Below are 26034 nucleotides of genomic sequence, written 5' to 3'. Positions count from 1 at the left end.
GGCCTTGCCGAAGGGCGAGGGCTCTGCTGGAGTCGAGGCGCCCCGCCACGTGCGAATCGGCGCTGCCTGGCTCGAGGCTTCCGGCGCCTCGAAGCTGCGGGCTCCCCCCGGCGCTCCGGGCCCCCTTCTCGCATCGGCGCAGGCGGGCTGGACGCCTGTCCCTTCATTTGGGCGGGGGTCCTCCCCTATTTCTTTGAGCTTTAAGGACGGCCCCCCGCAGACGCGTTAAAAAAGAGGAAGCCCCCCGGGCTTTTGGCTGAAGCGGGGAGGAGGGCAGGCGGGGCTGCGGGGGTGGCGGCGGCCCCCGGACCCCTTCTCTCTCGCTGGGCAAGCGCGGGGGGCCTCCGACCCCTTGGGCCCCGCCCGCCTTGGCCCCTCAGCTGCGGGGGGGGGGACGAGCCCCCGGACGCCTGGGTCCCCCTGCCCGCGGGGCGGGGCAGCGTGCGGCGCCCGACCCGGAAGCGGAAGCGGAGGGGCGGGCCCCGCGGCGGCGTCGGGCCGGGGCGCTTCCGCTTCCGCTCCGGACCCGCGCGGCGGCACCTCCGGCCTCGGCGCCGCGCCCCCTCCGTCGGCCCCCGTCTCGGTCTCGTTCTCGGTCTCGGTGGGCAGCGATGCCGGCGCTGCTGGAGCGGCCGAAGCTGAGCTCGGCCATGGCCCGCGCCTTGCACCGGCACGTCATGGTCGAGCGCGAGAGGAAGCGGCAGGGTGAGCCCGGGGGCGCGGCGCGGGCCGGAGCCCCTCGCGAGGGGAGCGGGAGGCTCCTCTGGCCGGAGCGGGGCGAGGACCCCCGGGCACGGGCGAGAGCCCGCCATCCGCGCAAGGGGGGCAGGGAGGCCCCTCGGCACGGAGCGCCCCGCCATTTGCACCAGGCGAAGCGCCCCCAGCGCGAGGGCAGGGAAGCGCCCCCGTTAGGGGAGGAGATGGAGGCGCCCCTGCTCTGTGGGAGGAGCCCCCCTCCCTTGCGCAGCAGGGGGGCCCCGATTAGCGGCGGAAGGAGGGCCAAAGACCCCCTCGTCAGGGCGTGGAGGAGATCCCCTCCTGTGGCGAGCAGGAGGGGAGCTCCCCTCATGAGGAGGAGCAGGAGACCCCCCAAGCCGACAAGGCTCCCACCACCACCCCTCCAACTCTCTGCACAGGCCATGCTGGACAGTCCAAACAGGGCTTCCTGGGCCTTGCAGCGTAAGCCCCTCGTGGACAGGGACCTCTTCGAGACCCTGAAAGGCAGAAGGGGGGTGATGAAGGCTGAGGAACAGATCCTCCCCCATCCCAGCCAGGAATGCCTCACTGAGGGGACTGGGCTCGGTCAGTGTCTCTTAGTTGATCCTACCTTACAGGGTGGTTGTGAGGATAAAATAGGAAGCGGGGGAGAAGGAGGTGTGCAAACCCTTGAGTTCCTCCAGGGAAAGCCTGGATACAAATGTAACAAATAAATAAAAGTTAATAGAATCTTTTCAGGCTTGAGGGGTTGCCCTATATTTAAATGTGCATGCATTTTTCTGTCTCTCTCTTCTCCCCCCCCCCCCATTTCTCACAGGGAGCATACATGGCAGACATGCACACGTACCACTGTTTACTTTTTTAATTACAGGTTTGCCTTTGTTCCATTTATTTTTAATTGCATGTTTTATTGCACACCCAGTATTTATTCATTATCACCTTCATATTCTCTCCTGCCCTTCTTCCAAGGACTTTGGGGTAGTTGTACAGGCGCTGCCCCCCCATCCCCTTTCTATTCCCACAACCACAGGGGAGGGAAGTGAAGAATGAGAGAGAGAATGATTGCCCCAGGACACCCAGCAACCTTCATGGCTGAGTAGAGACTTGAACCTTGGCCTGCCTGGGTCCATTCCAACACCCCATCCGTTATTATGGCTCACTGACTCTCAGTGGTTGAAACAATGTCTGGCGGCCGTTTGGGGGATAGATGAGGGTGAACAGCCTGAGACTTAATCCAGACAAGACAGAGGTTCTGTGGGTTGGGAAACCAACTGCCCTGGATGGACATTCACAAGTGGTCTTAGATGGGGTTGCGCTCCCCCTAAAAGACCAAATGCGGAATTTGGACTCTGTGCTAACTTGGGAAGCTCAGGTGGCTGCGGTGTCCGGGAGTGCATTTTAGCAGCTTAGACTCCCCCTATCTGGAGAGGGTGGACCTTGCCTCGTTATCCATGGCATGGTGACGTCCAGGATAGACTACTGTAATTCACTGTATGTGGGGCTGCCTTTGAAGTCGGCTCAGAAACGTGTAGCCACCTGAGAGTTGGTGGGGGAGAGGCAGTCAGATCACGTAGCACCTATACTGTGCCAGCTGCACTGGTTACCAGTGCATTTCCGAGCCCAATTTAAAGGGCCGGTTTTGACCTTAAATGGGTTGGGATCAAATTACTAGAAGGGTACTTTCACCCCAGTCAGCCAGCCCTCACTTTAAGAACAGCAACAGAGGCCCTTCTCAGTGACCCACCTTTGAAGGCAGTTAGGTAGGCAAGTACACAAGACAGGGCCATTTCCACAGTGGCCCCACATCTCTGGAATGATTTGCCATCAAGGGTCTGTCAGCCCCAACATTGCAGGCTTTCAGGAAGGCTCTGAAAGCCTACCTGTTTACTCTGGCCTTCCCCTGGTTATGTGTGTCTGTGTGTGTTGATTTAATGGAATTGTATAAGTCTATTTTATTATTGTAAGCTGCCTTGAAAGGGCTTCTGTCTTGAAAGACGGCCTAGAAATATTTAAAATAAATTGGCATTTTATTTGGGATGAGGGCCTTGGAGGACCCCCACACAAATTCCACCTGGTGAACTCCCGATCCCTTTTACAGGGAGCAGACGTTGTACAGCGAGGGGCCATCCTTTTAAGAGATGTGTGCACAAACACTTGCACTCCTTCCTCTAGCCTCGTACATTAGTAGGTATCTTGAGGTCACTCGGACATGACTCCAAATACCTGATAGCCTTCCCAAATCCACAGATTCATCAGAAAGGGGGGGCATTCCCACTTGGCATTGAGGGTCACTTCCCTTCTCAAGCTCATCTCCCAGAGAACACTAATTGCAACCTCTCCCCCGCCCCCTCCCAAAAATACAGTGTATCATTCACCTCCAGTAGGCCTCTGATGTGTTGAAATCTCTCTGCCAAAAGCGTGGGCACAGACCTCCCAGGGGGCATCAGCTGTGGGATATACCGGGCACACCATGGTCCCTTTTTTGTCCCTGTGGCTGGACAAACTCTTCTCTCCCCATTCCCCTGGATTTATTAGGCATCCCATACACAACAACACAGTGACATCCTTCAACCCTCCCCCCACATACAGATACACAGAGAGATGCCTGAAGGTTTTCCTCTCCCTCCAAAAAGTGTGCACTTCCCACAGGCATCCCATTGGCCAACCCCCCACCCCGCCTATTGCACCCCCATCTGCTGATCCTGGTTAGAGAGACAGACAGACACAATAAGGATAGATGACCACCATGATGTTGAGTCTTCCAGTCCCCTATCTATGAATATAGGAAGCTGCTTTATCCCAGGTCAGATTCTTTGTCCATCTTAGCCCAGTAACTGGAGATGTTCCCGGGAATCAAACCTGGGACCTTCTGCACATAAAGCAGGGGCTCAACCCGCTGCGGTCTTGGCTAGAGAGAAGTCGTGGGTGGCGGGTACTGGAGACTGAACCTGGGGCCAGTTGCATGCTTCAGTCTGCCCCTTGAGGTGGGGGGTTTGGCTGTTTTGACCTGAACTGCATCGAGCCTCCCTGGAGACCCTGGAAGTTCTGTGTGTAGTTACAGGGAAATAATTTCTCCCGACTTGACTGTTCCTGTCCTGCAGAAGAAGAAGAGGTAGACAAGATGATGGAGCAGAAGATGAGGGAGGAGCAGGAGAGACGAAGGAAGAAAGAGATGGAGGAGCGCATGTCCCTGGAGGAAACCAAGGAGCAGGTATGCAGGACAGACAAAATTCCACCCTCCACAATATTTCAGGAGCCCCCCAGGCTCAGCCTTGACTGCCACCCTTTTCCTGTGCTCTCCACCCTCAGATTCTGAAGCTGCAGGAGAAACTGCTGGCCCTGCAAGAGGAGAAGCACCAGCTTTTCCTACAGCTGAAGAAGGTGCTTCATGAGGAAGAGAAACGGCGTCGCAAGGAACAAAGGTTGGTGGGACCAAGGAAGCTGGTGGGGTGCAGAGATGGCAGGAGGCCATTGCCCATGGGGGTTAGGCCTCGGGAGCATCATAGAAGGGAACACAGGAAGGTGCCTCAAGCCAGACCAATCTGTTGGTCCATCTAGGCCAGGATTGTAAAGGCCTGACTGGCAGCAGCGGTTCTCTGGAGTCATCCGAGGCAAAGTGGGGTCTTCAAGGACAGAAGAAAGGCCCTGCTGGTTCAGACCCAGTGTGGCCTCTGTTGCGCTCCTGTCCTGCCAGTAAGCAGGACATGCGTCGAGGAGCACCCTCATGCTGATGTTCCCCAGCAACTGGTGCACGTTGGCATTCTGCCTCTGATACTGGAGGCAGCAAACAGCCATCAGGACTGGTAGCCATTGGTAGCCTTCTCCTTCAGGAATTTGTCTAATCCTTTTTGAAAGCCAACCAAGTTGGTGGCCATCACTACATCTTGTGGCAGCTAATTCCATAGTTGAACTCTACACCATGTGAAGGAGTCCTTCCGTTTGACTGCTTTAATCTCCCACCATTCGGCCTCATGGGATCACCCCATTGAGTTCTAGTATTATGGGAGAGAAACCTCTCCCTGTCCACTTCCTCCACACCAGGCATCATTTTGTACACCTCCCCTCACGATCCTGTTCTCTAAGCTAAACAGTCCCAGATGTTGTAACTTTTCCTCGCTGTGGAGTTGCTCCAGCCCCTTGATTGCCTGGGTTGCCCTTTTCTGCACTTTTTCCAGCTCTGTGATATCATTTTGTTTTTTTTCCCTCCCATCAACTGTTACCTGATCCTTTTAACTGGAGATGTTGGGACTTGAAGCTGGGACCTTCTGTGTGCAAAGCAGGGGCTCTACCATTGAGCCAGGCCCCTCTCACCAAAGCTTATGGATGAGGCAAATGTAATGATCCAAAAAGGGACTGGAAACAAACAAATCTCCTAATGCCATTTTGGTATACCCACACTTAACACTACTGTGCTCATTTGTAGTCCAAATAAAGATAGGGTACTGTAGAGCTGTAAAAAGCACAAAAGATGGCAACTAACCATGGTCAGAGGGCTGGAGCACCCTGCCTATGAGGAGAGGCTAACCTGGTTGGGTCTTTTTATATTGCGCGTGTGCGCACGCACAGGCAGAGTTCTTGCCCAGGACTACCTTGTGACATGGTTCCAACGTGGTGGGCTTCAAGGCAGGGAAAGAGGCCCAGTGCCTCACTCGATGGGTAGGTTATTGGCTGTCTCTGGCTGCTGAGTTCTGCAGCACTCATACTCTTTCCTTACTCGTTACTGCAGTGACATGACGACTCTGGCGGCAGCAGCTTACCAGCAGGGCATGGCTGTGCATGCAGGGACCCACATCCTCAACATGCAAGGTGGGCTTTTTCAGCAGCAGGTTTCGGGTTAGTAGAGTTCATTCATGACTGGACTGAGATCTCAGTGGTAAATTGGACAAAAGCTGCAAGTGTGTTTCAGATGGTGGAGGATGACATCCCAGGATGGTTACTTCCCTTGTACTGTGTAGAACAATCCTTTGTGGAAACTCCAGTGCTTAAGGACACACACATTCTTCTTGCTTCTCTTCCGTTGTCCACCTAGAATCGGGGAGAGAGAATAGCTGGGTTCGCATGTAACTCTAAATCATGGCTTATGGTAGTATGGGTTGTTGAATCATGGGGAGTCATTACATGTGAACCCATAACTATTGGGTAACTATGGGTTGTTAACCATGAACAACCCAGGAAGAGAACCCATGGTTTGTTTTTAGGTTGTGAATTCTGGGTGGTTTGAACTATGGGTTGTCGCTATGTGTGAACCAAGAACTGTGGGTTGTTCATGGGTTGTTTCACCAGATTACAGAGGCAGCAGGCAAGAGTGATCAGAAAAACCAGCTGCTCTACATGCCAATATTACAGTGCCGCAAAGGCATGTGCAACACAGGGAGGAGCGGGTGAAGGAGACAGGAACCAAACAATCCAGGAACTGCTTGATTGTCTGGCAGCCGAATCATGGGTTAACTCTGGGTAGAGAAACAACTCACTGGTTAATTAAATCATGGGCTGTTGTTATGTGTGAACTAGGTCAGTGTGCTTTACAGCGTCCTGCCAGTAAAGGCGTCTGGATGAGGGTGGCAGGGGGAAGAAAGTAGGAGACGGTGGGGTAACTTTTTTTCTTTGTCTTTCTTCCTTCTTATCTTCAGTAGTGCGCACCCTTGACTAGAAGTCCAGAATTGGCCTTTAGATGTCTTGTTGTGCACGTCCATTTAACCAAATGTTTATCCAGCCAGTTTCTGAAGAACTCTAGTAATGAAAACTCCATCCAGGTCCCCACCTTAGCTTAGGAAACCTACTCCAGGGCTCCGCTGCTCTTGTGGCTAGGAAGTTTTTCCAGTCTTTGGGGTTGCCATTTAAGCCCCTTTATCTTGTCCATGGCAGAAATGGAGAATGAAGTTGTTCTTTCACATTGTTTGAAGGAGAGTCTTGTTCTCCCATATTATGCTGCCTTACACGGACTCAGACCATCAGACCCTCGAGTCCAGTCTTGTCCACTCTGGGTGATGGCAGCTCTTCAAGATCATGGCTAGAGTCCTTTCCCAGCCCTGCTTCCATGAGATCCTTTTAATAGGAGATGGTAGGGCTTCAACCTTGGGACTTTCTGTATATAAAGCAGGTGCTGTATCTCTGAGCTGGGATCCCTCTCCTTTTAGGATTGCTGGTGGGGTATGGGCAGAGGAAAGGGAAGAAAAGATTTGAGTCTTCAACCTCTTTGGGGAGGTGTTTTCTCCCCTTCACCATCTGAGCAGTTTGTTGGGTGACTGATTTCAATATGATTCCCACCCTTTCTTCACAGGGAGCCCTGGGGGCCATAACAGGGCTGGTACCCTGATATCAGCCGATCGAGCAAAGCAGATGTTTGGTCCTCCAGTGATCACAGTAAGTATCCCCCCACATGTGATGGAAAAGTTAGGAGGAGCATGATCAAAACTTTGGTTTTAATATAATAATAATAATAATAATAATAATAATTATTATTATTATTATTATTATTATTATTATTATTATTTCATTGTTTCTAAAGCAACTGAAGCCCAGGTATTTTATTTAAGTGCTTTATTTAGATTTTTAGCCCATCTTACTGAAAAAGCTTCGGATGATCCAAACTAGAAACCCAGATATCTACAAATTGAAAACCACGTAACACTGTTTAAAAATTTTGAGCTCAGAGCTCATAACCCTTAGAAACACTTTTTAAAAACACAACCCCTTTCTTCCCTCAAGGATGGAAGCAAAGTCAGTAATACTCTCAAACACTCATAATATTTGGGTGCGAGCGGTGCAATGGCTCGAAGGCTGAGTTTGGATGCCAGAGATGGGTTCAAATCCCCACTCTGCTGCAAAACTCCCTGGGTGGAATTGAACAAGTCTGTCGCTGCATCTAGCGCAGTCTTCCCCAACCTGGTGCCCCCCAGATGCGTTGGAGTACAACCCCCAGCATGCCCCATCCAGCATGACTGGCTGGGGCATGCTGGGAGTTGTAGTCCAACGCATCTGGGGGACACCAGGTTGGGGAAAGCTGCGCTAGCTCCTGAGGTGATCTGTAAGTATTATTATGACTGACACTAACCCAAAGAGATATTCTGACAGCCTTATCCATTTTCTCTCTGGCTTTTACTTCAGTGGCAGTGGCTGCCATTGTCCTGCTGCTGTGCCAGTGACCTAGAAAGGATTCAAGAATGCATTCCCACAGGCACAAAAAAGTTTTTCTAGGAACTGGTTGTCTTAATCTTTTTTACTTACATAAACAGGTTTCTTTTCATGAACCCTACAGGTCCTTCAGTAGCCTTGTCTCCACACAGGTGGTCACGTTCCTCTCTCAGAATGTTTTGTCAGATTGCCTCTCAAGATGGCTTCGAAATGGCCAACAGGGAAGCTTTGCCTTTGAGAGAGTATCAGTTTCTGGAAGGGGGAACAACTGAAAGGCAAACTAGCGTTTCGAGGAGTGAAACGCAGAGAGCACATTAAGGCCCTCACGGTAATGCCTGGCGGGGTGCTGTTTCTGTCTGACAGGCACGTCACTTTGCCACACAGCAGGCCTTCCCTGCCAGCACCCCGGAGCATGGGCAGTATCAAGGCAGCCAGTCTGGGCACAGCCCCTATGCAGTGGGCCAAAGCCAGCACACGGTGCCCGTCAGTTACGCCAGCAGCCAGTCGATCAGAGGTGAGGATGGTGGCCAGGGTTGGGTTGCGGGGTGAGAGAGTGGGTGTTGTGTCAAAAATGCCAGGGGACCATGCCAAATCCCCTTCCCCTGTGTGAATTGGAGGGGGAGGAGCAGGCAGGAGAGAGAGAGTTGCATCTCCCTTTTCTTTCCAGGTCCTTCTGCTTTCCCAACCATGCAGTACTTGTCGCAGCAACAGCCCAGTTACACTATTCATGGTCACTTCCCCACTGCCCAGCCAGGTATGTCGATGTGAGGTCATCCCCAAGGTCACAGGCAATGCTGGTGCGAATGAGCACAGGTTAGGGGCACCTGGACATTGTCTTCTGCCAGTGCCAAAGTGGATCTCTCTTGTGGCATTCAGCATGCGAGGATTTTCCAGCTTTTGCTGGAAACAAAACCATCCAGGTTTTCAGCCCTCACGATTACAGCCAAAAGCCTGAAAATGTTTTGAGGACCTTGTCAGTGACATGGGAAGAGCCCCGCTGGATCGAGCCAAAGGTCCACATTAGCTCAGCATCCTTTTACTGACAGTGGCCAGGCAAATGCCTCCAAGAAAGCCACAAGCTGGACACAAAGGGATCGGCCCTCTGCTGCTTGCCCAGAGCTCGTGTTTGGGAGACCCCTGCCGCTGAACATGGCGGAGATTTAGCTGTCATGGCCAATGGCCCTAGAACAGTTTTCCCCAACCTATTGTCCCCCAGATGTGTTGGACTGCAACTCCCATAAGCCCCCAGCCAGCATAGCATAGACCCCTGCAAAGGCAGATCTGAGACATGAGATTACAAAGCAAGAGGGAGGCGGCTTGGCCTGAGATGGCAGGAGAGCTGGACATCCTCTAAAAAAGAAAATGAACAGCGCTGCCACACTTTTCTTGCATGCTTGTTTTTGTTTGCTCCAGTTTATTCTCTTCCCTTTGAACCTCTCTTCTGTCTTTTTAGGTTTTATCCCTCCAAGCACCACCATCCCTCTACAAAAACAGCTGGAGCACGCGAACCAGCAGTCAGGATTTACTGATTCGGTGAGTTTGCATCTAGAGCATTTGTGTATTTAAAATATTTATACTTTGCCTTTTGACCCACAAGGCTCACAAGATGGCTTGCAGCACAATTTTTAAAAATCAGTATCATCAGTAAATGAACTACAAACTGAGCAGCTGGAAGAGAACCAACAAACTGCAAAACCCAAGCAATGAATAGCTCTCAAAATTTAGTGCCTGATGCATGTGTTACTCAGTGGGCCTCCCTAAAGCCTCCTGGAACTCAGCAGTTTTAGCCTGCCATCTAAAGGCTAACAGGCAAAGTGAGCCTCTCTAGGAAGGGAGCTGTACAGTCCAGGTGCTGCCACTAAAAAGGCCCTGTCCTATGTAACTACCCACCATACTTCTGACAGTGGAAGAAACACAGGGCATGGTAGATTATCTGCTTGCGTGCATTAGGTTCACTTGGGAAGAGGGTCTTTGGGGACAGAGAGCGAGGAGTGGCTCTGCACAGTGGCTCAACAATAACTACTATGTAGGGCAGTCCATTGGCAGTGCTGGCTGAGGAGGGTGGGTCTTGTAGTCCAGCACATCTGGAAGGCAGCAGGTTGGGGAAGGCTGCCGTAGGGGCCTCATTTTGAGCCTGTGCTTGTGTTTGGAGACATTTTCGGCAGCCAGGGCTCGACCCAGAAGTAGCCAGGGCACCCTGAGAAGAAGAGACGTGGACTGATGCAGCAGCTCTCTTGTTCTTGCCTCCCCAGTCAACCCTCCGTCCAATGCACCCACAGGCCCTACATCCCAACCAGGGGCTTCTGCAGGCTCCCCAGATCCCTGTTCAGATGCAGACGGCGGCCAAGGTAAGGCCAGAGTTCAAAGGCTCAGTCTGTCTGCTTTTCTCCCTCCCTGGCTCCTCTGTACCCTGCCCAAACAGCACTGGTTGTGCCTCCTCCAGCTTTTAGTTGCTGCCCTGCTGTGAATGGGGCATGAGTCTGCTTTAGTCTTGCTCATAGTACTGCAGCAAAGAAGCCTCAACACAGTTGCTCAAGTGACTCTTGCAGTGGCCTGTCTCTTCCTGTTCCACCTTTGGCCCCTGGAATCTCCTGCTTCTTCCTTTTTTTGTGGGGGGGGGGAGTTCATCTCTCTCTCTCTCCCCTCCACTACAGCCCAGTTTGGCCTATACCCACCCAGCACGGCCCGCTTCTCCTGGCAGCTTCTCCCATGGAACTGCCCCACAACAGCCCCACACGGTAAGCCTCTCGCTGGGTGGATGGGAACAGTGCTTAATCTAAACCAGGGGTGAGCCTGGACCTGTAATGATAGTTCCTCTAAGCAGGTGCAGAGTGACTTTCCTCACTAGTGAGCAACTACAGCCTGCCTCTCTGCAGCCAGGAGGTTCTGGAGCGGGTCCTTGAACTCAAAAGGTGAACTTGAGCCTCCACACCTGTCTTTAGAAATTTATCCCCAAATGGGAGAGAGGGAATAGAATTCTTATGTCTGTTTCTGACTCCTTGCATTGGGAGAGTAACTTTTTTCTGTTTTCAGGATGTTTTTATTCTGCCTATTAAAAACAGTAAACAAAGACACCAGAATGAAAACAATTCAGCAAAAATTGAAAGTTAGAACTATAAAAACCCCACCAGAGAGGCAAAAAGCAAAACCTTTAACAAGCCTCACCTTTAACAAGCGTATGCCCCCTAGAAAAGACAGGTCATGGGTGCCTGCTGAAAAGTAAGCAGTGCGGGGCAGGTGGGCTTCCTTCATTTTATGAAAAATAAAAGTGTCCATTAAAACAAGTAACAAAGCCTGGCATGGCCTCATCTGCTATCGGCTTGAATGGTGTCCATTAAAACCAGCATATATGAACAAGGAAAAGGCTTCCATTACTGGTTGTTCTGGCCAGGCTCCAGGGGAAAGGAGTTCCACAGGCAGACACCAAGAATTCCTTCCCGGCTGGATTTAGCACACAGATGATAAAGTCATGAAGGCACACTTGATCGGCCGCGGAGGAGGTGACTTCTTGCATAGGGAGAGCTTTATATAGGTCAACGCTGGCACACTGCCCATGCCCAAGAGGCTACCAGGAATCCATGCAGAGGCGCGGTGTCCCCCCCTGCCCTTGGGCCTGCTGTGGAAAATGATGGTAGCCTTTTCACTGTGAACAAAAGGAATTCATAATGTTCCTTCCCTTAAACTCTCTCTCTTGCAGTCTGGTTTCCAGGCCTCTCCCCAGCCAGCACCACGGCACCCCTTCATACAGCACCCACAGGGGCAGCGTTTCTACCACAAGTGAGCACCCTGCCCCAGCGTCGCTTCAGCCACCTCATTCCCAGCGTGAACCAAGACAAACTGTACTTGATGACTGCGTAGCTTTATTCCTTCTTCCTGCTTCTTGCTGAAATACTATGAATTTTGTGAAAGCAGATTGCACTCCAAATATACTTTGCATAATTCATTTTGAGTAGGGTTAGCATTGTGTGTGCGTGTGTCCTCAGCAACTTGGCATCATGACAGAAGCCAGGATTTGGCCAAAGGAAGCCGTGCAGGGCACACTGCAGAAGAGAAGGGCAAGGCACCACCTAGGTTTGTTCCTGCACTGTACATTTAAGTTTATGCAAACTGAACCAACATTTGCACATTTCATTCATGTTTTTGCTCCTTAGGCTAGACCCAGGGGGCAGTGGGGGGGATATCTGCTACCTGTAGAAAATGCACAGAGACAATCAGCCATTCATACAATGGATGGGAGAAGCTGGCTTAAATGTTTGCCGAGTTGGACCTTACCTGTAGTAGAGGGTTCAAAGTTCCTTCATGTTGACAACTCCCTCACCCCCCTCTGGAGGATTTTTTTTCTTTGCCTGCCCTAGCTTAGTTCAAGTAAATAGACAATTAGGTCACCCTGAAACAGCGAGTATACACTTCATGCAAGTTGATCCATTGTTTTAATGGTGGTGCTATAAAAAAATTTTTTGGCAGCAATAACCTTTACTTTTGATAGGCTCACGTTGCATAGATGCTCCCCTAAAGCTCACATTTTGTGTTCAAGGGTCAGCCTCACTCTTGATCCTATTTTGGAGAGCCTTGGTTGGGACATGGTACTGGCCTAGGTTCCACAAAGGGGGAGGGGGGATGAAGTCCTAGACCCTTGGACCTGGAAAAAAATTCTGCAAAGAAGTTGGGCAGTTGTCAGTAAAGTTGACCATAGGGACGAGTAGTCCCTACCACCACTTTGTGCATTTGATTAAATGCATCTTGTGAACTCTACTACAGAGACCACCACTGCAACTCAACTACCCTGCCATCCCCTCATCTGGTTCTTCTTGTGAACAGCAGACTTGTGGCAAAGATTTGAACCCGGTTCTCAACCATGGCCAGAACAGTTGCTTTTTCAGCTTCAGGAAGCCAACAAATCCAGGTTTTCATTAATAAAGTGCTCCAAGTAGTTTCCTGAACAGAACTCTATGAACTCCATTTAGCCTGGGAAGGGAACTTCATGTGTCCTGACGGAAAATAGGTATGGTGTCTTAAAAAACACTTATGGATTTGCATGGCAATAGCTAATGCAGAAAAGGCATTTTTCTTTACCCTATTAGCACAACACAATTCCACTCAGGTATTTCAACTTGAAATTAGCTTCCCAGGGTGAAAAGTGATATAGGCTGGTCCTGCCTATAAAAGGGGGTAGCCCACCCATCAATGGCACCCCCACCACTGACAAGGTGGTGCCTCTGCTGACATGACTCCCTCCGCCTGCCCACAGTAGCAGCTGCTTAACTACCCCAGCAGACTTTCAGGAGTCTGAAATGGAACTGAAAAATGAATTCCCTGCCCCTCATAAATGAGACAACTAGAGACAGGTTTTCATATTAAACTTGTTTTTATTGAGGTTGATTAACAAATGTGTTGGATTAACAGGGGAGGGGAGGGGAGGCCACAGCGCTGACCAGTGAACAGCAGAGGAGAGTAAATATGAACCAAGGAAACAATTGGGGTGCTAGTTTGTTACCCCAGAAGATCCCTACCTTGAACAGCTCTTGGGTGGGGATACAGCTGCCCAGTATGAAGGGCTGGGGAAGGGAGACGTGCCAGAGTTGCTAGCTCCAAGGGTGAGGGGCTCAGAGGCAGCTGCAGCACTGGGGGGGATCGAACATGATTGACAAGGGCCAGAGCCTAGGCAGCACAAGGGCAAAGTATGTTTTTGCCAGACAGCCATGAGCGATTTTGCTCCCACTTTGAAGAGTGGCGCTATGCTCCATGCCTGGCAGGGACCTTCCCCCCACACTTCCAGATTGGGGGGGGGGGGCGTTCATGTGCTCTAGAAGGGATTAAGAAGGGGGTTTAAGCAAGCTCAGCAACCAGAGCGGTGATCCCCAAAAGAAACACATTTAATGGATAACCTCCAAGCGCAAGAAAGGATGCTGCCCAATAGAATTAACCGAATTGCTGCAACCACCAATGGGGGGGAGGGAGGAAGCATCCAACAGTGAAAAAAGCCATGCCTCCCCTCCTGCCAACCCTCAACAGAAACGCTCATAAGAACAAACACATTTGATAGGGTTAAGAGTGCGACTTCTCAATTCGCAACAGTATTTTGCTCAGTTTGTTGTTCCTGAAATGGGGCAGGTCCCCCCACCCCACAAAACCACCACCTCTTAATAGAAGCATTAAAACTAAAAAAAATTAACACGAGTCTTTTGCAATGTTTTTCCACCTTCTAGCAGTTTAAATATTTTCCTTTAAGTGCAAATTCTCAACTTCTCTTGCCAGAAAACAGCTGTAGTGTTACTAGCACCCGAGAAAGGGAGGGGACTGGAGAGCCAGGGGGAGGGGCCAAACAAGAAAATAATAATAAAGGAATACATCAGCATCCAGCTTTTTTCTTTAAAAAGACCACAAAATAAAAAGGTTCTTTTCTTTCGTTTAATTCAAAAGGGTGGGGTGGGAAGTTTTTGCTTTTTTAAAGGTAGGGGAAGAGAAAAAAAAAGATTTGGGTGGTTTGGAGCCAAATCTGACAGTCTGCAGTTTGCTATCCTCTCTGGTTCATAACAAGTTGGAGCTGCTGCCGCCCTAAAACAAGGAGAGGAAGGGAAACAGTTGGGAGTTAGCTCTGCTTTGAAGGCACCAGGGCAGCCTGGCCCACCTCACACAGCACCTCTCAAGCCGTGCTTGTTTTCCGTGATCCCAAACTTGAGGGCATCCATCTCCCACCAGCCCGACTTGGGGGACTCACCTGTGGTTCCTTTATTTAGCCATGGCCTTGATAGCAACAGCAGCTTCCTCAGTCATTGCAGACAGTACGGTGATCTGAGGAGAGAAGCCGTCACAGTCTTTCAATTCGGAGTGTCAGGCCTCGTCTCTGAACCCCCCACAAAGGTCCAGGAGCCAGGAGACTTTCAGGATCACCTCCCATGTGCTCAGACACCTGAAGCCCTCCTCCATATCCCCACATCAGACGAGGCCTTCTCCGCCGTGCACTTCAGACTTTGGGTGCCCTCCTCAGGAGGTTTACCACTGCCTGTTTTGTACCAGATAGCAAAGGTGCAGCAGAATTTGGGGGCATGTGGAAATGGATGTTTCTGCTGCTGACTGGTTTTGTCATGTGGTATTCGTATTGTGTTAATTTTTGTCTTGTTCTTAATTTGCGCTTTAGTGACTGTTGGCCACCACTGATATTTCTGGATAGAAATGTGGCGTGCACGCAATGCACATATGCAGTTTGAGGGAGATGCAGAAAGGCAAGCAGGTCTCTCCTCCCAGTGTCGAGGGCTGGCCAGAATATGCCTCCTACCAGGATTTCTTCACCGCAGTCGTATTTCTGTTCGATCTCCTTGCCCAGGTCTCCCTCAGGAAGGCGCAGATCCTCCCGGACTTCCCCGCTGTCCTGTAGCAGGGAAAGGTACCCATCCTGGATCCCAATAAGCTGAAAAAAACATGTGGAGGGAGGAGAACCATGACTGTGGAGCAGTCCAACTGCCTCCACCCCACCTGATGGCTACTTACTGCCTTGTGCCAGCTGGGAATTCCGCAGAGCAGAACACGCATGGCGCTTAACCTTATCAAAGTTCCTGGCAATTGTTTCCAATTTGGGCTGCCTCCGCACCCCTTTCAAAGGGCAGTAGATGTAGCCCTTTGGTATAGTTCACACCAGCTACTTTCCCTCTTTGCTCTGTCCAGAGGCAGACAAAGGCGTAGCAGCTGCTCCTTTGACTGCCTTGGCATGCCACACTTTTTCAAGCTACCGCAAGTTTGTATCACCCCGATTTGACACAAAAGAACTGCTAGTCAAAGAACACTGCAGTCTTTGGGGTACATCCAGCACAAGTGCGAAGCCCATGCAAATGCTGTGGAGTGGCCCAGGACAGAAGCAGGTGGAGAGAGACTGGCTGAGGAGATGCTGCTGGAAGGATGCCACCCTGTCTGGTTTGCCAACCGCCATCCTTGGCATCCAACTCTGAAGAGTTCTAGCTGCCTGAAGGGAGGAGTGCCACTAGCCCTCTAACCTCTTTGGAAGCCCCATCAGCCACGGCTGCTGTTGCGCACAAGCTAAAGTGAGTCCACTTCCCCACACAACCTCATGAGCTAGACTGCCAGCCCTGCCTCTCGGGGCTCCTTCCTCCGAAAAAGGCAAGAGCCCCTGACCCCATCCACCTACCTGGAAGTCATTTCTCTTAATGTTGGGCACATCCATATTGTGGGTAGAAGGGCAGATATCTTCATATTTTTTCCCAGTGAAGATGTCTATGCCAACAAGATGCACCTAAGATGGGGGGGAAGGGGGGGAGGCATTAACTGTAGCTCCATGTATATATAAACACATGCACTGAAAGCATTTGGTGCTCCTGCAAGGGAAGGCAGAAGGAAAAGCACATCCAAGGAATTCCCTCCCTGCCCCTGGACCTTGTTCTATGAGGAGGCTTCCTGGCCCACTCAACCCCTTTCTCAAGAGAAAGAATCGTCTCTGTGGTGGGCAGACATCCCCTCCCCGTAGGCAGTTTGCATCCAGGAACAAGCATGGAACTGAGAGGCACGCTTCTCTTCACCCCTGACCCCAACTTGCTTTCGCTCCCCTCAACCAGACCACACTCCTGACATGCCCCTGCGCCGCCTTATCTGCCTCCTCTTGCCTTGTGCTCTTTGTGCCTCGCGCACCCATCTCCTTGCCAAACTGCCAGCTCCCTCAGCTCGTTCTCACCTTCCTCTTTTTCCTTTGTTTCCTCCTAGGCTTTGAATATCTTTCCACAACATTTATTTATTTATTGCATTTATATCCAGCCGTTTTTTCCTGTTGCAAGGAACCCAAGGCGGCTTACATGATCCTCCTCCTCTCCATTTTATCCTCACAACAACCCTGTGAGGTAGGTTGGGCTGAGAGTCTGTGACTGGCCCAAAGTCACCCAGTGAGCTTCCATGGCTGAGTGGGGACTAGAACCCAGATCTCTGGGCTCCCAGTCCAACACAGTAACCACCTTGTGCCTTCCCTTCTCAATTGCCCTCTAGTTCTCTGGTTATCCACTTCAAAGATCACATGTCATACTTTAAAGAAAGGTCACAATACCCTAATTAGCCCTACCATTAAGAAGCCAGCCACAGAAAGAGGCCTTGTGGCCTTAAGTGCCCACTAGCCGCCAAAATGCATCTCTACAGATGGGCGATAGAACAGCACACTGATGGCAGAATAAAGCATAAAGAGGGTCCCTTGGCTGTTCTTAGAATAAGTCATGGGGGAAAGAGGGCCTCCAAAACAGACAGCTTTTGAAAAGGGCCAGATTCTTGTGTCTAATTTCTGTATAGCAGTAAGTAGCTTGTAAGCACTATTTACCTAAGTGATGGGTTTGTAATAAGGTTCTGTTACGTCAATACAACTCTTGCATTAACATGGCCACACACATTTCAGAAGCCACTAACACTCTTATTTTGACAGTGGGGCCAGGAGGTTTGGGGGGGGGGGGGACTAAAGTACCAAATTCTATTCCTCTGCAAGACAGGGACCCCCACTGCTTACCATACACACCCACTTCGCAGAAAGTTTAAAACACTGAACATCTACACTGGACCACACTTTTGCTTTTGGTAGGAAAGGGAGATGACTTCCAGATTCACAGCAATTGTTGTTGAGCCCAAAGCATTCCAAACTGAATTCTTCAGGGACAAGGCAACTCAGTCTCCAAACTCATGCTCTTTGTTTGGTTGTGGCTAAGAATGACCTTAAAGAGGAATTCAATTCAAATCAATGTATGCTGTTTACTTATGTATTCCATAGGGCTGCATAAAATACATTTTTGTGCATCTGGACACCTCCCCATCCCTTCTTCCCCAGCATTTGTTGCCTTCCTGTTTTTCATAGGTAAGTCTCCAACACCAACTGGCTGAAGGGCTGTGATGGCTCAGAATGTTCATGAGGAACCCCCTACCCCCACTGCTAAGAGAACAAAACTGCCAAAGGTCTTTTGCAGTGTCTCTCATACAGGCCCTGAAGGACAGAACAGGCTATGGGCTGGGTAGAGATCCCAGGAGATAGAGAAGCTAAATGGCAGCATGCTCCGGAGGTCAAGTGGCTGAAAGGTACAGAAGAGGCCACAGACTGGAGGAAGCAGCAATGGCTTGTGGAAAAGAACATCAACGTAAGAGATGAGGGATGGGGACAGGAAAGGACTCCAAAGAAACCTCCCATCGTGTGCCTTAGACTGAGGCATTTTGTATTGCAAACTGCATCGGCACAAGTAGGCCTGCAAGAAAATGTTCTAGCATGGAGTGCTTCTGTTCAGGGTTCCAATGGCTCCACTCCACTGCACCTCCATCCCCAGAGTTTTCCTCTTTTCCCCTTTCCCAAGAGTCAGCATTGCAAGCCCACCAAGCATGGTCAGCCCTCATTAGGCCATTTTGGGTACCCTCCATTTTGGATTTTTGAGGGTGGGGTGGGCACACTTGCCCCCAAAAGAAGTCACATTTCTCCATTCAAGTCTATAAGCAGCTCTGAGTTCTGTAACTGGGGAGATTTAAAAAATAGCTTCTCAGTGTAAACAAGGAAACAAAGTGAGTTCATTCTACACTTTTTATATCTATATAGCTCTTTCTCCCACCTCCCTTTCCAGCCAGTCCATTCAAATTCCTCCCCCCACATGGTTATCAGGGGTTTCCCCCACCCCAAGTCAGTATTTTTGCCATTGTCCAAATGAACAGACGCCATATTTTAGCGCGTGTTTTATCATCCTGGTCCCTGCAATATGATTTTACTTCCTATCCCTAATACTGTATTTTGTGTGTGTTGGCAAGTTTATAAGTGTTACATTGTTGATTTGTATTGTGATTTTATTTATAGCATTATTATTGTAGCCTAGGGAAATGTATTTATGAGGTGTTTAATCATGGGGCTCTGGGGGGGTCCTCCTTTATGCTTCCCCCCCCTAAATATAGTTGGACATCTCCAAACCTCGTGGGGCACCCAAAGTCTACTGATACCTCTTTCATGTGCGTGGGTGGTGCCATTTTGGCTACAGTTCTGTGGAACAGAAATAAAAGCGTATGATTACAGCAAGGAAGGGCTATATGCTACGGGAAAAGAGAACAGGACTTCTGGGTGGAATCCTGCCCATTTTGGCCTCTACCATCACTGCAGCCATAAGAGGATAAGAGCCATAACGTGTGGGAGAGATGAGGCACTGAATCTCAGCCACTGAACTGAAGTAACCAGTCTGTTGGCTGGGGTCTTCTTACTCACAAAGGACTCCATTTCCCCCCACAGAGGAGGTAGCGTGGACCAGCAGTCAAAACACTGGCTCGTGCACAGGAGGCAAAGTTTCCCTCCCCCATCCCCACCTTCCAAACCAACAAACTGAGTATGTGAGTGCCCCTCGGTAATTGTCCATTTCACCAGATGCATGACACAGAAGGTAAAGCGCACAGGTTGAGGTGTGCTGGAGATCAATAAGGATAAGAATCCCACACAGACACCCCTTCCTCTGCTGGAGCACTGAACATGCAAATTCACGCACACCCAGACGCCGTCACAACGGGCCAAGGCAAACTGGCCCAACCCAGCCGCCCCTTGCACTTACTTTGGCGTGACCGTGCTTGCCGGTCTTGGAGGTGGACATCTCCACGATCTTGCAGGGCCGCCCTTTGAGCACCACAAAGCCGTTCTTGCGGAGAGCAGAGCACTGCATGGGGAAGGTGGCGGAGGCCCCGGCATCACCGGTCTCAAAGTCTAGGTCATCAGCCATGGTGGATCAGATGTTATGGAAACTGCTGGGAAAGAGAAAAAAGATGCCTCAGCACTCGTTGGCTTGCATCTCCTTGGCAGGAGGCGTGCTCCAGTGCTGCTGAACTAGGTCGGCTTCCCTGATTTCTTATCTTTAGTTGAGAACAAGGCAACAGTAGGACAAACACTGGTTAATAGGAGACATGTAGGAGGACTGTGCATTTTACACGATCACGCTGTGCATGTACAGAATTTGGTATCTGACGCAGTATACAGCATCCCGACAACCTCATCTTTCTTTAAAACAAATAAAATCAAATTTCCATGCCCTCTGGCTGTGGACAGTGCCCACTGCCACCATGCCTGAAGCCTCAGATGCAGGAAGGGAGGAAGCTAAGCAGCATGGAGCAAAGAAGGCTTATGCATGAAGACTTTCTTCCATGGTGGAGCTTTTAAGAGCTGTCTGTGCTAGTGGCCATCAAAATACCTTGTGGCAATGATTTTTCTAAAAAAATTTCATTTCTATACCACCCAATAGCCAAAGCTCTCTGGGCGGTCCACAAAAATTAAAACCAAAGAGCACACAATAAAATAAACTGTGAATTCCACAGTTTAATTAAGCATTGTGTGAAGCACTTGTGCCAGCCACACTGCAACAGCCAATTAATTTCATTAGACCAGCAAACTCATTTTTAACTACTCTTTTGGACCCAGAGCATTGAAAGCTCCATGCGTAAGCGGGCGTGGGGGAGAAGAGAATACCTGCATGCAGCACTAGGTAGATACATATGCCCAACATGCTTCAACATGAAAAGCAAGGAAGTGTGGGCAACAGGGCAGGAGAGCCCAGAAAGCCAGCACTCTGGCTCTGCACAGGGAGTTGGAACTTCACTAAGCCCCCAGCTTGGCCTGCAATTTAAACCCAAGAGAAAGAAAATGCCATGGCAGCAGTTGAACTGACTTGTAATATTTTGATCGTTGTGCAAGACTGGCACCTAAGCATCTAATACCTGCTCCTGGAAAATTGATTTCCCACCTAATATTGCTCACAACTGAGTGAATTCTCATCCATAACAATGGCTTAAGTGCCTCACAATGATTCACTCCCACAACCCAGGTTCCCCACAGACACCACCACCTCCATGGATGTTACTACCCCCTCCCCCTGGCCTGCAGCCCTTTGCTAGCCTGGCTCTAAGCTTTCTGCCCCTCATCTGTGCAGTCACTAGCCCAAGTGGCTAAGAACCCACCAGCCTGATATTTCAGCAATCCACTCTGCTCCATGGGGTCCCTGTGCCCTCGTTTGTGTTCAGTGCACAAGCTACATCATGAACAATTTCCCAAGAGTTGAAGGTGGCAAAGGCAGGGGATATAAAGCAACGAACCTGAATGTCTCAAGTGTTTAAATGCAAGTGAGCACCCTCTGAGACTTGACACTTGCTAACTACAGCAGAATTTCCCCCCTATATTTTGTCCCAAAATCTAGAATATAAAATCTTGCATTGTAAGGCAATTGTGCTTTGGGCAGGGGGAGAAAGAAGATTTGATAAAAACCCCATTTCTGTTTTCATCCTATAAAGAAAAAATATTCAAAACCTGATGTAACTAATGAGACCTTATACCCCAAAGAATGTGATGAGAAAGGAGTCTGCTACTTTGGAACTTGCCTACCATTTAAAAACAGATAAACCCGAGTTCTGAGCATTTAAATTGATAATAAGATTCGTCAAGCACACAACCCTCTATCAGGCTTAAAAGGTCTTGAGTATGTACTCCAAGAGTAACTTGGTAGCTACCATTAGCACCCCAACAGAATCATGTCACACGTTCAACCCCCCTGAGGGAAAATTATTTAGTACCTGTACTTCAGAAAGTAATGAATAAGATGCACAGACACACTGACTCTTTCAACTGATTTGACTTGCACTCTGGGAATGTTTCTCAGTGGGCTGCGACATCACTGACAAAGGCCAAGCCTCGCCTCACCTTGTGCAGGCAGCACATGGCTCCCAAGTTGTCCAGAACCCTTCCCATCTTACATCAGAGCTGGAAAAACTAGATTGGATTCCTGAGGAGGTGCTCCAGGCCCACCCTAGCGTTAAGACAAAGCGGAGACACGAGACGCCTCCGCTGCTCGGTACTACATGGCCCCTGCCTGCCACTCCAAGCCAGGAGGAGAGAGTCGGTTCATTTACCCTCTCCAGAGGTCTACTGAGCTTGTTTTAGTCTCAGAACACTGCTGCTGCCGCCTCCAAAAGCGCCTTCTAACCTGCAGTACGCTCCGATAATTGATTACAACAACTGTTAACTGTAATAGCTCATGCAAAATGACAGACGGCAACGGCAGCCATATCGCCACCGAGTACCCTGGAACACCTCCACCATGTGCTTCCGATTTTGTCCGCAGCTGAGGAACAGTGGAAAGGGGGAGGGAGCGGCAGAGGAAGGCAGGAAGTTTTAACCCACTTCGCGAGCAAGCGACAGCCCTCTATGCCACATGTTTGGAGAGAGACTCCCTCTTTTCCTGCCAACACCAAGCATGATTCAGCTAAGCTGCCGCTGCAGAGAACCAGCCACAACCACGTGGCTGAGGGAAAGGGGAGGACTCAACAATATTTGGGTGGAAGAGACCCCTCTTTTGCATTGCAGAGTGGTGACTCTGCATCCTCACCCACTTCCAAAGCCCTCGCAGAACCATCTTAGGCACTGTGTGAAAAATACCCCTAGGAAAGTGTGGCTCCCCTAGTTACTGTATCTTCCCATTCTCCGTATACTCAAATACCACCCTGAACTCCTAGTAATTCTTCCCACATGGGCCCCAATCCTAACAAGTTGATTCAGCGGCAACACAACATGCTTTAGGAACATCCTCTCTCAGCTAGTCATTCAAGCACCAGCCGGTTCACGCCCAGCCCAGGGTCTCTGTTATGCAATGAAAGCCTGGCCACCACCCACTGTCATCCTGCCCTGGACCAGAGGCCATACACAGAGGGGAAAGGAAGGACTATTGTTGAATGGGATCCTCCTACATCAGGAGAGGAGTGGAGGGAAGGAACCGCAGATATTGCTGCTATTGAGGAAGGCATCCTCAGCCTCAATTCACCTTGTTTCTCTCTTTGCATGGGAGCAAGAAACAAACTGGGGACTTAGAATTCTCCATACCCACTATAGTTAAACTCACTACACCTGCATTCCAGACAACTTTACCTATGTTTTTTTTTTTTTTTTTTTTGGGGGGGAGGCTTGCTTTCTTGCAAGCCTTTTACTCAAAGTCAAGCAGAAACCTGCCTGAGTTCTGGGAAACTAACCTGCACCGCTCAGAGTGAAGAGAGACACCCCACCAACATATACACAAGTGCATGGATCAATCTGGACCATACTGCACACCTACCACTACCACTTTGTCTCATGTGGTGGAAAGGGGTGGATTTCATCTACTCTATCCAACAATTAAACCACTGCAACAGCAACTACGAAAACAGCAGTTCATGGCACTCAGAGGTGGTTACTATGCAGTAGTTACATGCTTAAGTAACCTTTCTATGTGCCTTGGGTAACCATTTAGGAGCCATTTTAAGCTCTCGCCTCTAATCACCCTTCCACCCCACTCCCCAGTTATATAGAGAAATAACCCCACCCAACAGCCCCAACTTCTAGGCATGCTATGTTTATCCCATGTTTCATACTGGAAAACCCCAAACTTCCTTCTCAAAGGCCCCCCTAGCTCTTCAGCAATTCCTGCTGTGCTCCCTTCCCCACTTCAGAGCCATAAACAAGGGGGCACCAGGAGTTCTGCTTTCACTCACACCTCCCTCCTCAAAAGGCAACCACAGCTTTCAGTCATGACAAAAACTCCTCACTGTAACTCAGCCTTCCCCTACCTGGGGCTCTCCAGATGTTTTGGGCTTCAACTCCCATCAGCCCAAGCCAGCATAGGTAGCTAAGACTAATGGGAGTTGAAGCCCAAAACATCTGGAAAGCACCGGGTTGGGAAAGGCTGCCCTAACCCCTTTTAACACCACATACCTTACCCACTGTTAGTATCAGAATATCCCCCACACCCAGAGCAGCATTTCAAGAGGCATACCCCAACTGCCGCTCTCCCCACACCACACCCGCTTTCTACTTTCTTCTCAAGTTCAGATCAGGGCAAGCTGCTACCGCCGCCGCCACCCGCCCCTCCGTTCCACATTTCCCCTAGCCTATCCCCAAATGCTGACTCTTCCATTACCGTACAGGGGAAAGCTACCCAATCTTCCTTGTAGCAGCCCTACCACAGCCAGCTCTCTCAACACAGGAGAATCTCAATAACAAGACCCCCCCGCCCCTGCATAGGGTAGCCTCCCCAGCCCAGAAGAAAAATCCTTCTCAAGACCAATGAACCTCCCTTGATTCCCACTTCCCCCTCAAATGTTTCCAAACAGCCACCCCGATTTAAAACCCCAGCAGTGCCAAAAGGCAGTTCCCCGCCCCCTCCACGCACAGGCCACTGGCCTTTGCGTCTAGCGGGCACCTCCAAATCGCCTCCCCCCATTTAAGAGCCTCCCCCAACCCCAGATGCCCCTATCCTCGCTCCCAGAGGAACGTGTCCCTTCCCCCCTTTCTTCTGGTGCGAGCCCAGAAATCTCTCCCCCCGCCGCGCAGCCCCCAAATCAAGGGGCCTGCAAACCGTACGCTCCTCCTTGCTCAGGCCCCACAGAAACCGGCCCCCAGCATTACAAGCCCCCCTTTCCCGTAAGAAAACCAGGCCTCAGCAACGAGCAGCCCCCTCCCCACACCGCAGCCCCCCCACCCTTAAAGCCCCCCAGAAGGGCCAGGGCCCCTCAGGAACAGCCTGCTTCGAGGGAGGGAGAAAACGCCCGACACGCCCCGCCCTCAGCGACCAGCGCCCTCCCCACAGCGCCGCCCCGCTTGCCAGACCGGCGGACCCCTCCGGTCGAGCCAGGCCTCGGCCGTGCGGAGCCCCCGGCGTGAGGCGGCCCGCCCGCCCCAGTGAGTCGGCCGAGAAGGCGCCTGCCCCGGCGCAGGCGGCCGCCGCGGCCTCTGCTCCTCCTCGCCCCCGCCACGCGAAAGGCGGCGGCGGTGGCGGCACCAGCAGCCGCCGCCGCCTGCCGCCCGTCCCCGCGGCGCCGGGGCGGGGCGGCCCTCCTCCCGCGAGGCGCGGAGGGGGAGGGAAAGCCACGCGGCCTCGCTCCGGGCCCGGCCGCCCGCACGCGCGCGCGCGCAGCCTCACTCACCCGCCCGCGAGCTCAACCGCCGCCGCCGCCGCCGCCGCCGCTGCTGCAACCCAGCCCGCAGTGCGCACGCGCACTTATCGCCTCCTCTCGCCCTTCCCCCCGTCCTCCCCTCCTCTCCTCTCCTCTCCTCTCCTCGCCTCTCCTCCTCTCGCGCGCGCTCGCTCTTTCCCTTTCGCCGCACGCGCACTGCGAGGAAACCCAACCCAAAGCCAGGCGGCCGCAATGGGAGGGGAGGAGGAGGAGGTGCCGCCGCTTCCTCCAGCGCCCTACTGCGCCTGCGCCGAGCCCGGTGACGCAGCAGCCCAGCCGGCTCCGAGCGTGCGCGTTGGTCGCCGAGGGGCGGGGCACGAAAACGCGCATGCTCGCCAGAGTGACTCCTCGCGGGATCTTTTCAGTGCGCATGTGCACAAGCGGGGGCGGAGGGAGAAACCAACTAGGAAACATCCTGCGTCGTCACATGGGGCTACCTATACCTATGCAGCGCGCACGCGCACAGTACTGCGTTCTTTTGCCTCCTCCTCCTCCTCCTCCTCCCTCAGGCGGCCATTGGTTTCCCAATGCGCATGCGCCAGTCGCCCTGCGGGCCTCGTTTTAGTTGCGTCGGCCGTCTCAATGAACCTTCCTTCCCTGTCGCACACGTCTTCACAAAAGGCGCATGCGCACCTAGTCCCAGACTATAGAGTGTGCGCACGGGGCGGTACAGAGCGGCACGGACAAACCTTTTTCCTCCTTCGGACACCCACGCGGTCCTCGCCGGCCATCTTGGCCGAGTGGTGGCCGCCATGGTTACCAAGGCAACCTCTGGTTGCAACCGTTCAAATGTGCGCAAATCCAGCCTGCGCCGTTCGAAAAGCAGAAATAATAAAAACTCATTCCCAACGGCTGGCACCTATTTAAGCATCTTTTAATTTTATTATGATATATTCCCGTTCAGCCTTCCCCAACCTGGTGCCCTCCAGATGCGCTGGACTACAACTCCCAGCATCCCCCTTGCCAGCCTGCAGGCTGGGGGAAGCTGGGAGTTGTAGTTCAACGCATCTGGAGGGCACCGGGTTGGGGAAGGCTGAACTAGTTTAAGTAAGCCCTATTGAACTCAATGGGGGTTACTCCTGAGTAGACATGTATCGGGTTATCGCACGGTCAATACCCTCTTAACACTGAGCAGGGAGCCTGGTAACTGTCACCTAATTTATCTCCACAGATTCCATTTATTCCGGAATCTACCTTTTCTCTCCTAACACATCTGCTCGTTGCCACCAC

At 51.3% G+C, this 26034-nt stretch overlaps 2 protein-coding genes across 15 annotated transcripts; one reads left to right on the top strand and one right to left on the bottom strand.

Annotated features, from left to right (window-relative positions):
• The first annotated feature begins 477 nt into the window (after window positions 1-477).
• Window positions 478-14023, top strand: GPS2 (G protein pathway suppressor 2). 11 transcript variants are annotated; one of them, XR_014783997.1, is made up of 13 exons: window positions 478-705; window positions 1535-1588; window positions 3819-3928; window positions 4027-4139; window positions 5444-5523; window positions 6998-7080; window positions 8215-8365; window positions 8519-8605; window positions 9305-9384; window positions 10104-10199; window positions 10506-10589; window positions 10676-10763; window positions 11549-12788. XR_014783997.1 is itself a non-coding variant. In XM_084806713.1 (12 exons), exons 1-12 carry the CDS (start codon window positions 612-614, stop codon window positions 11630-11632), a joined length of 1116 nt encoding a protein of 371 aa, XP_084662839.1. In that variant the 5' UTR covers window positions 478-611; the 3' UTR covers window positions 11633-14023. The 11 variants fall into 11 exon arrangements, 8 of the variants coding, with proteins under 8 accessions (XP_084662839.1, XP_084662838.1, XP_084662840.1 ...); XR_014783998.1 differs by lacking the exon at window positions 1535-1588 and having other exon boundaries at window positions 11549-12316; XM_084806713.1 differs by lacking the exon at window positions 10676-10763 and having other exon boundaries at window positions 11549-14023.
• On the bottom strand, window positions 13195-25053 carry EIF5A (eukaryotic translation initiation factor 5A). 4 transcript variants are annotated; one of them, XM_084806726.1, is made up of 6 exons: window positions 24775-24836; window positions 19395-19584; window positions 15992-16096; window positions 15128-15259; window positions 14570-14643; window positions 13195-14406 (listed from the first exon to the last, which is right to left on the bottom strand). In XM_084806726.1, the coding sequence occupies exons 2-5, from the start codon at window positions 19557-19559 to the stop codon at window positions 14581-14583; spliced, it is 465 nt and encodes a 154-aa protein (XP_084662852.1). In that variant the 5' UTR covers window positions 19560-19584; window positions 24775-24836; the 3' UTR covers window positions 13195-14406; window positions 14570-14580. The 4 variants fall into 4 exon arrangements, with proteins under 4 accessions (XP_084662852.1, XP_084662851.1, XP_084662853.1 ...); XM_084806725.1 differs by having other exon boundaries at window positions 13196-14406; window positions 19395-19581; XM_084806727.1 differs by lacking the exon at window positions 24775-24836 and adding an exon at window positions 24912-25053 and having other exon boundaries at window positions 13201-14406.
• Window positions 25054-26034: the final 981 nt, after the last annotated feature.

Source organism: Heloderma suspectum, chromosome 6, assembly GCF_057233095.1.
Source record: "Heloderma suspectum isolate Gila_16-S chromosome 6, 16-S_ref, whole genome shotgun sequence".
Taxonomy (NCBI): domain Eukaryota; kingdom Metazoa; phylum Chordata; class Lepidosauria; order Squamata; family Helodermatidae; genus Heloderma; species Heloderma suspectum.
This window is presented reverse-complemented; position numbering and strand designations above follow the sequence as displayed.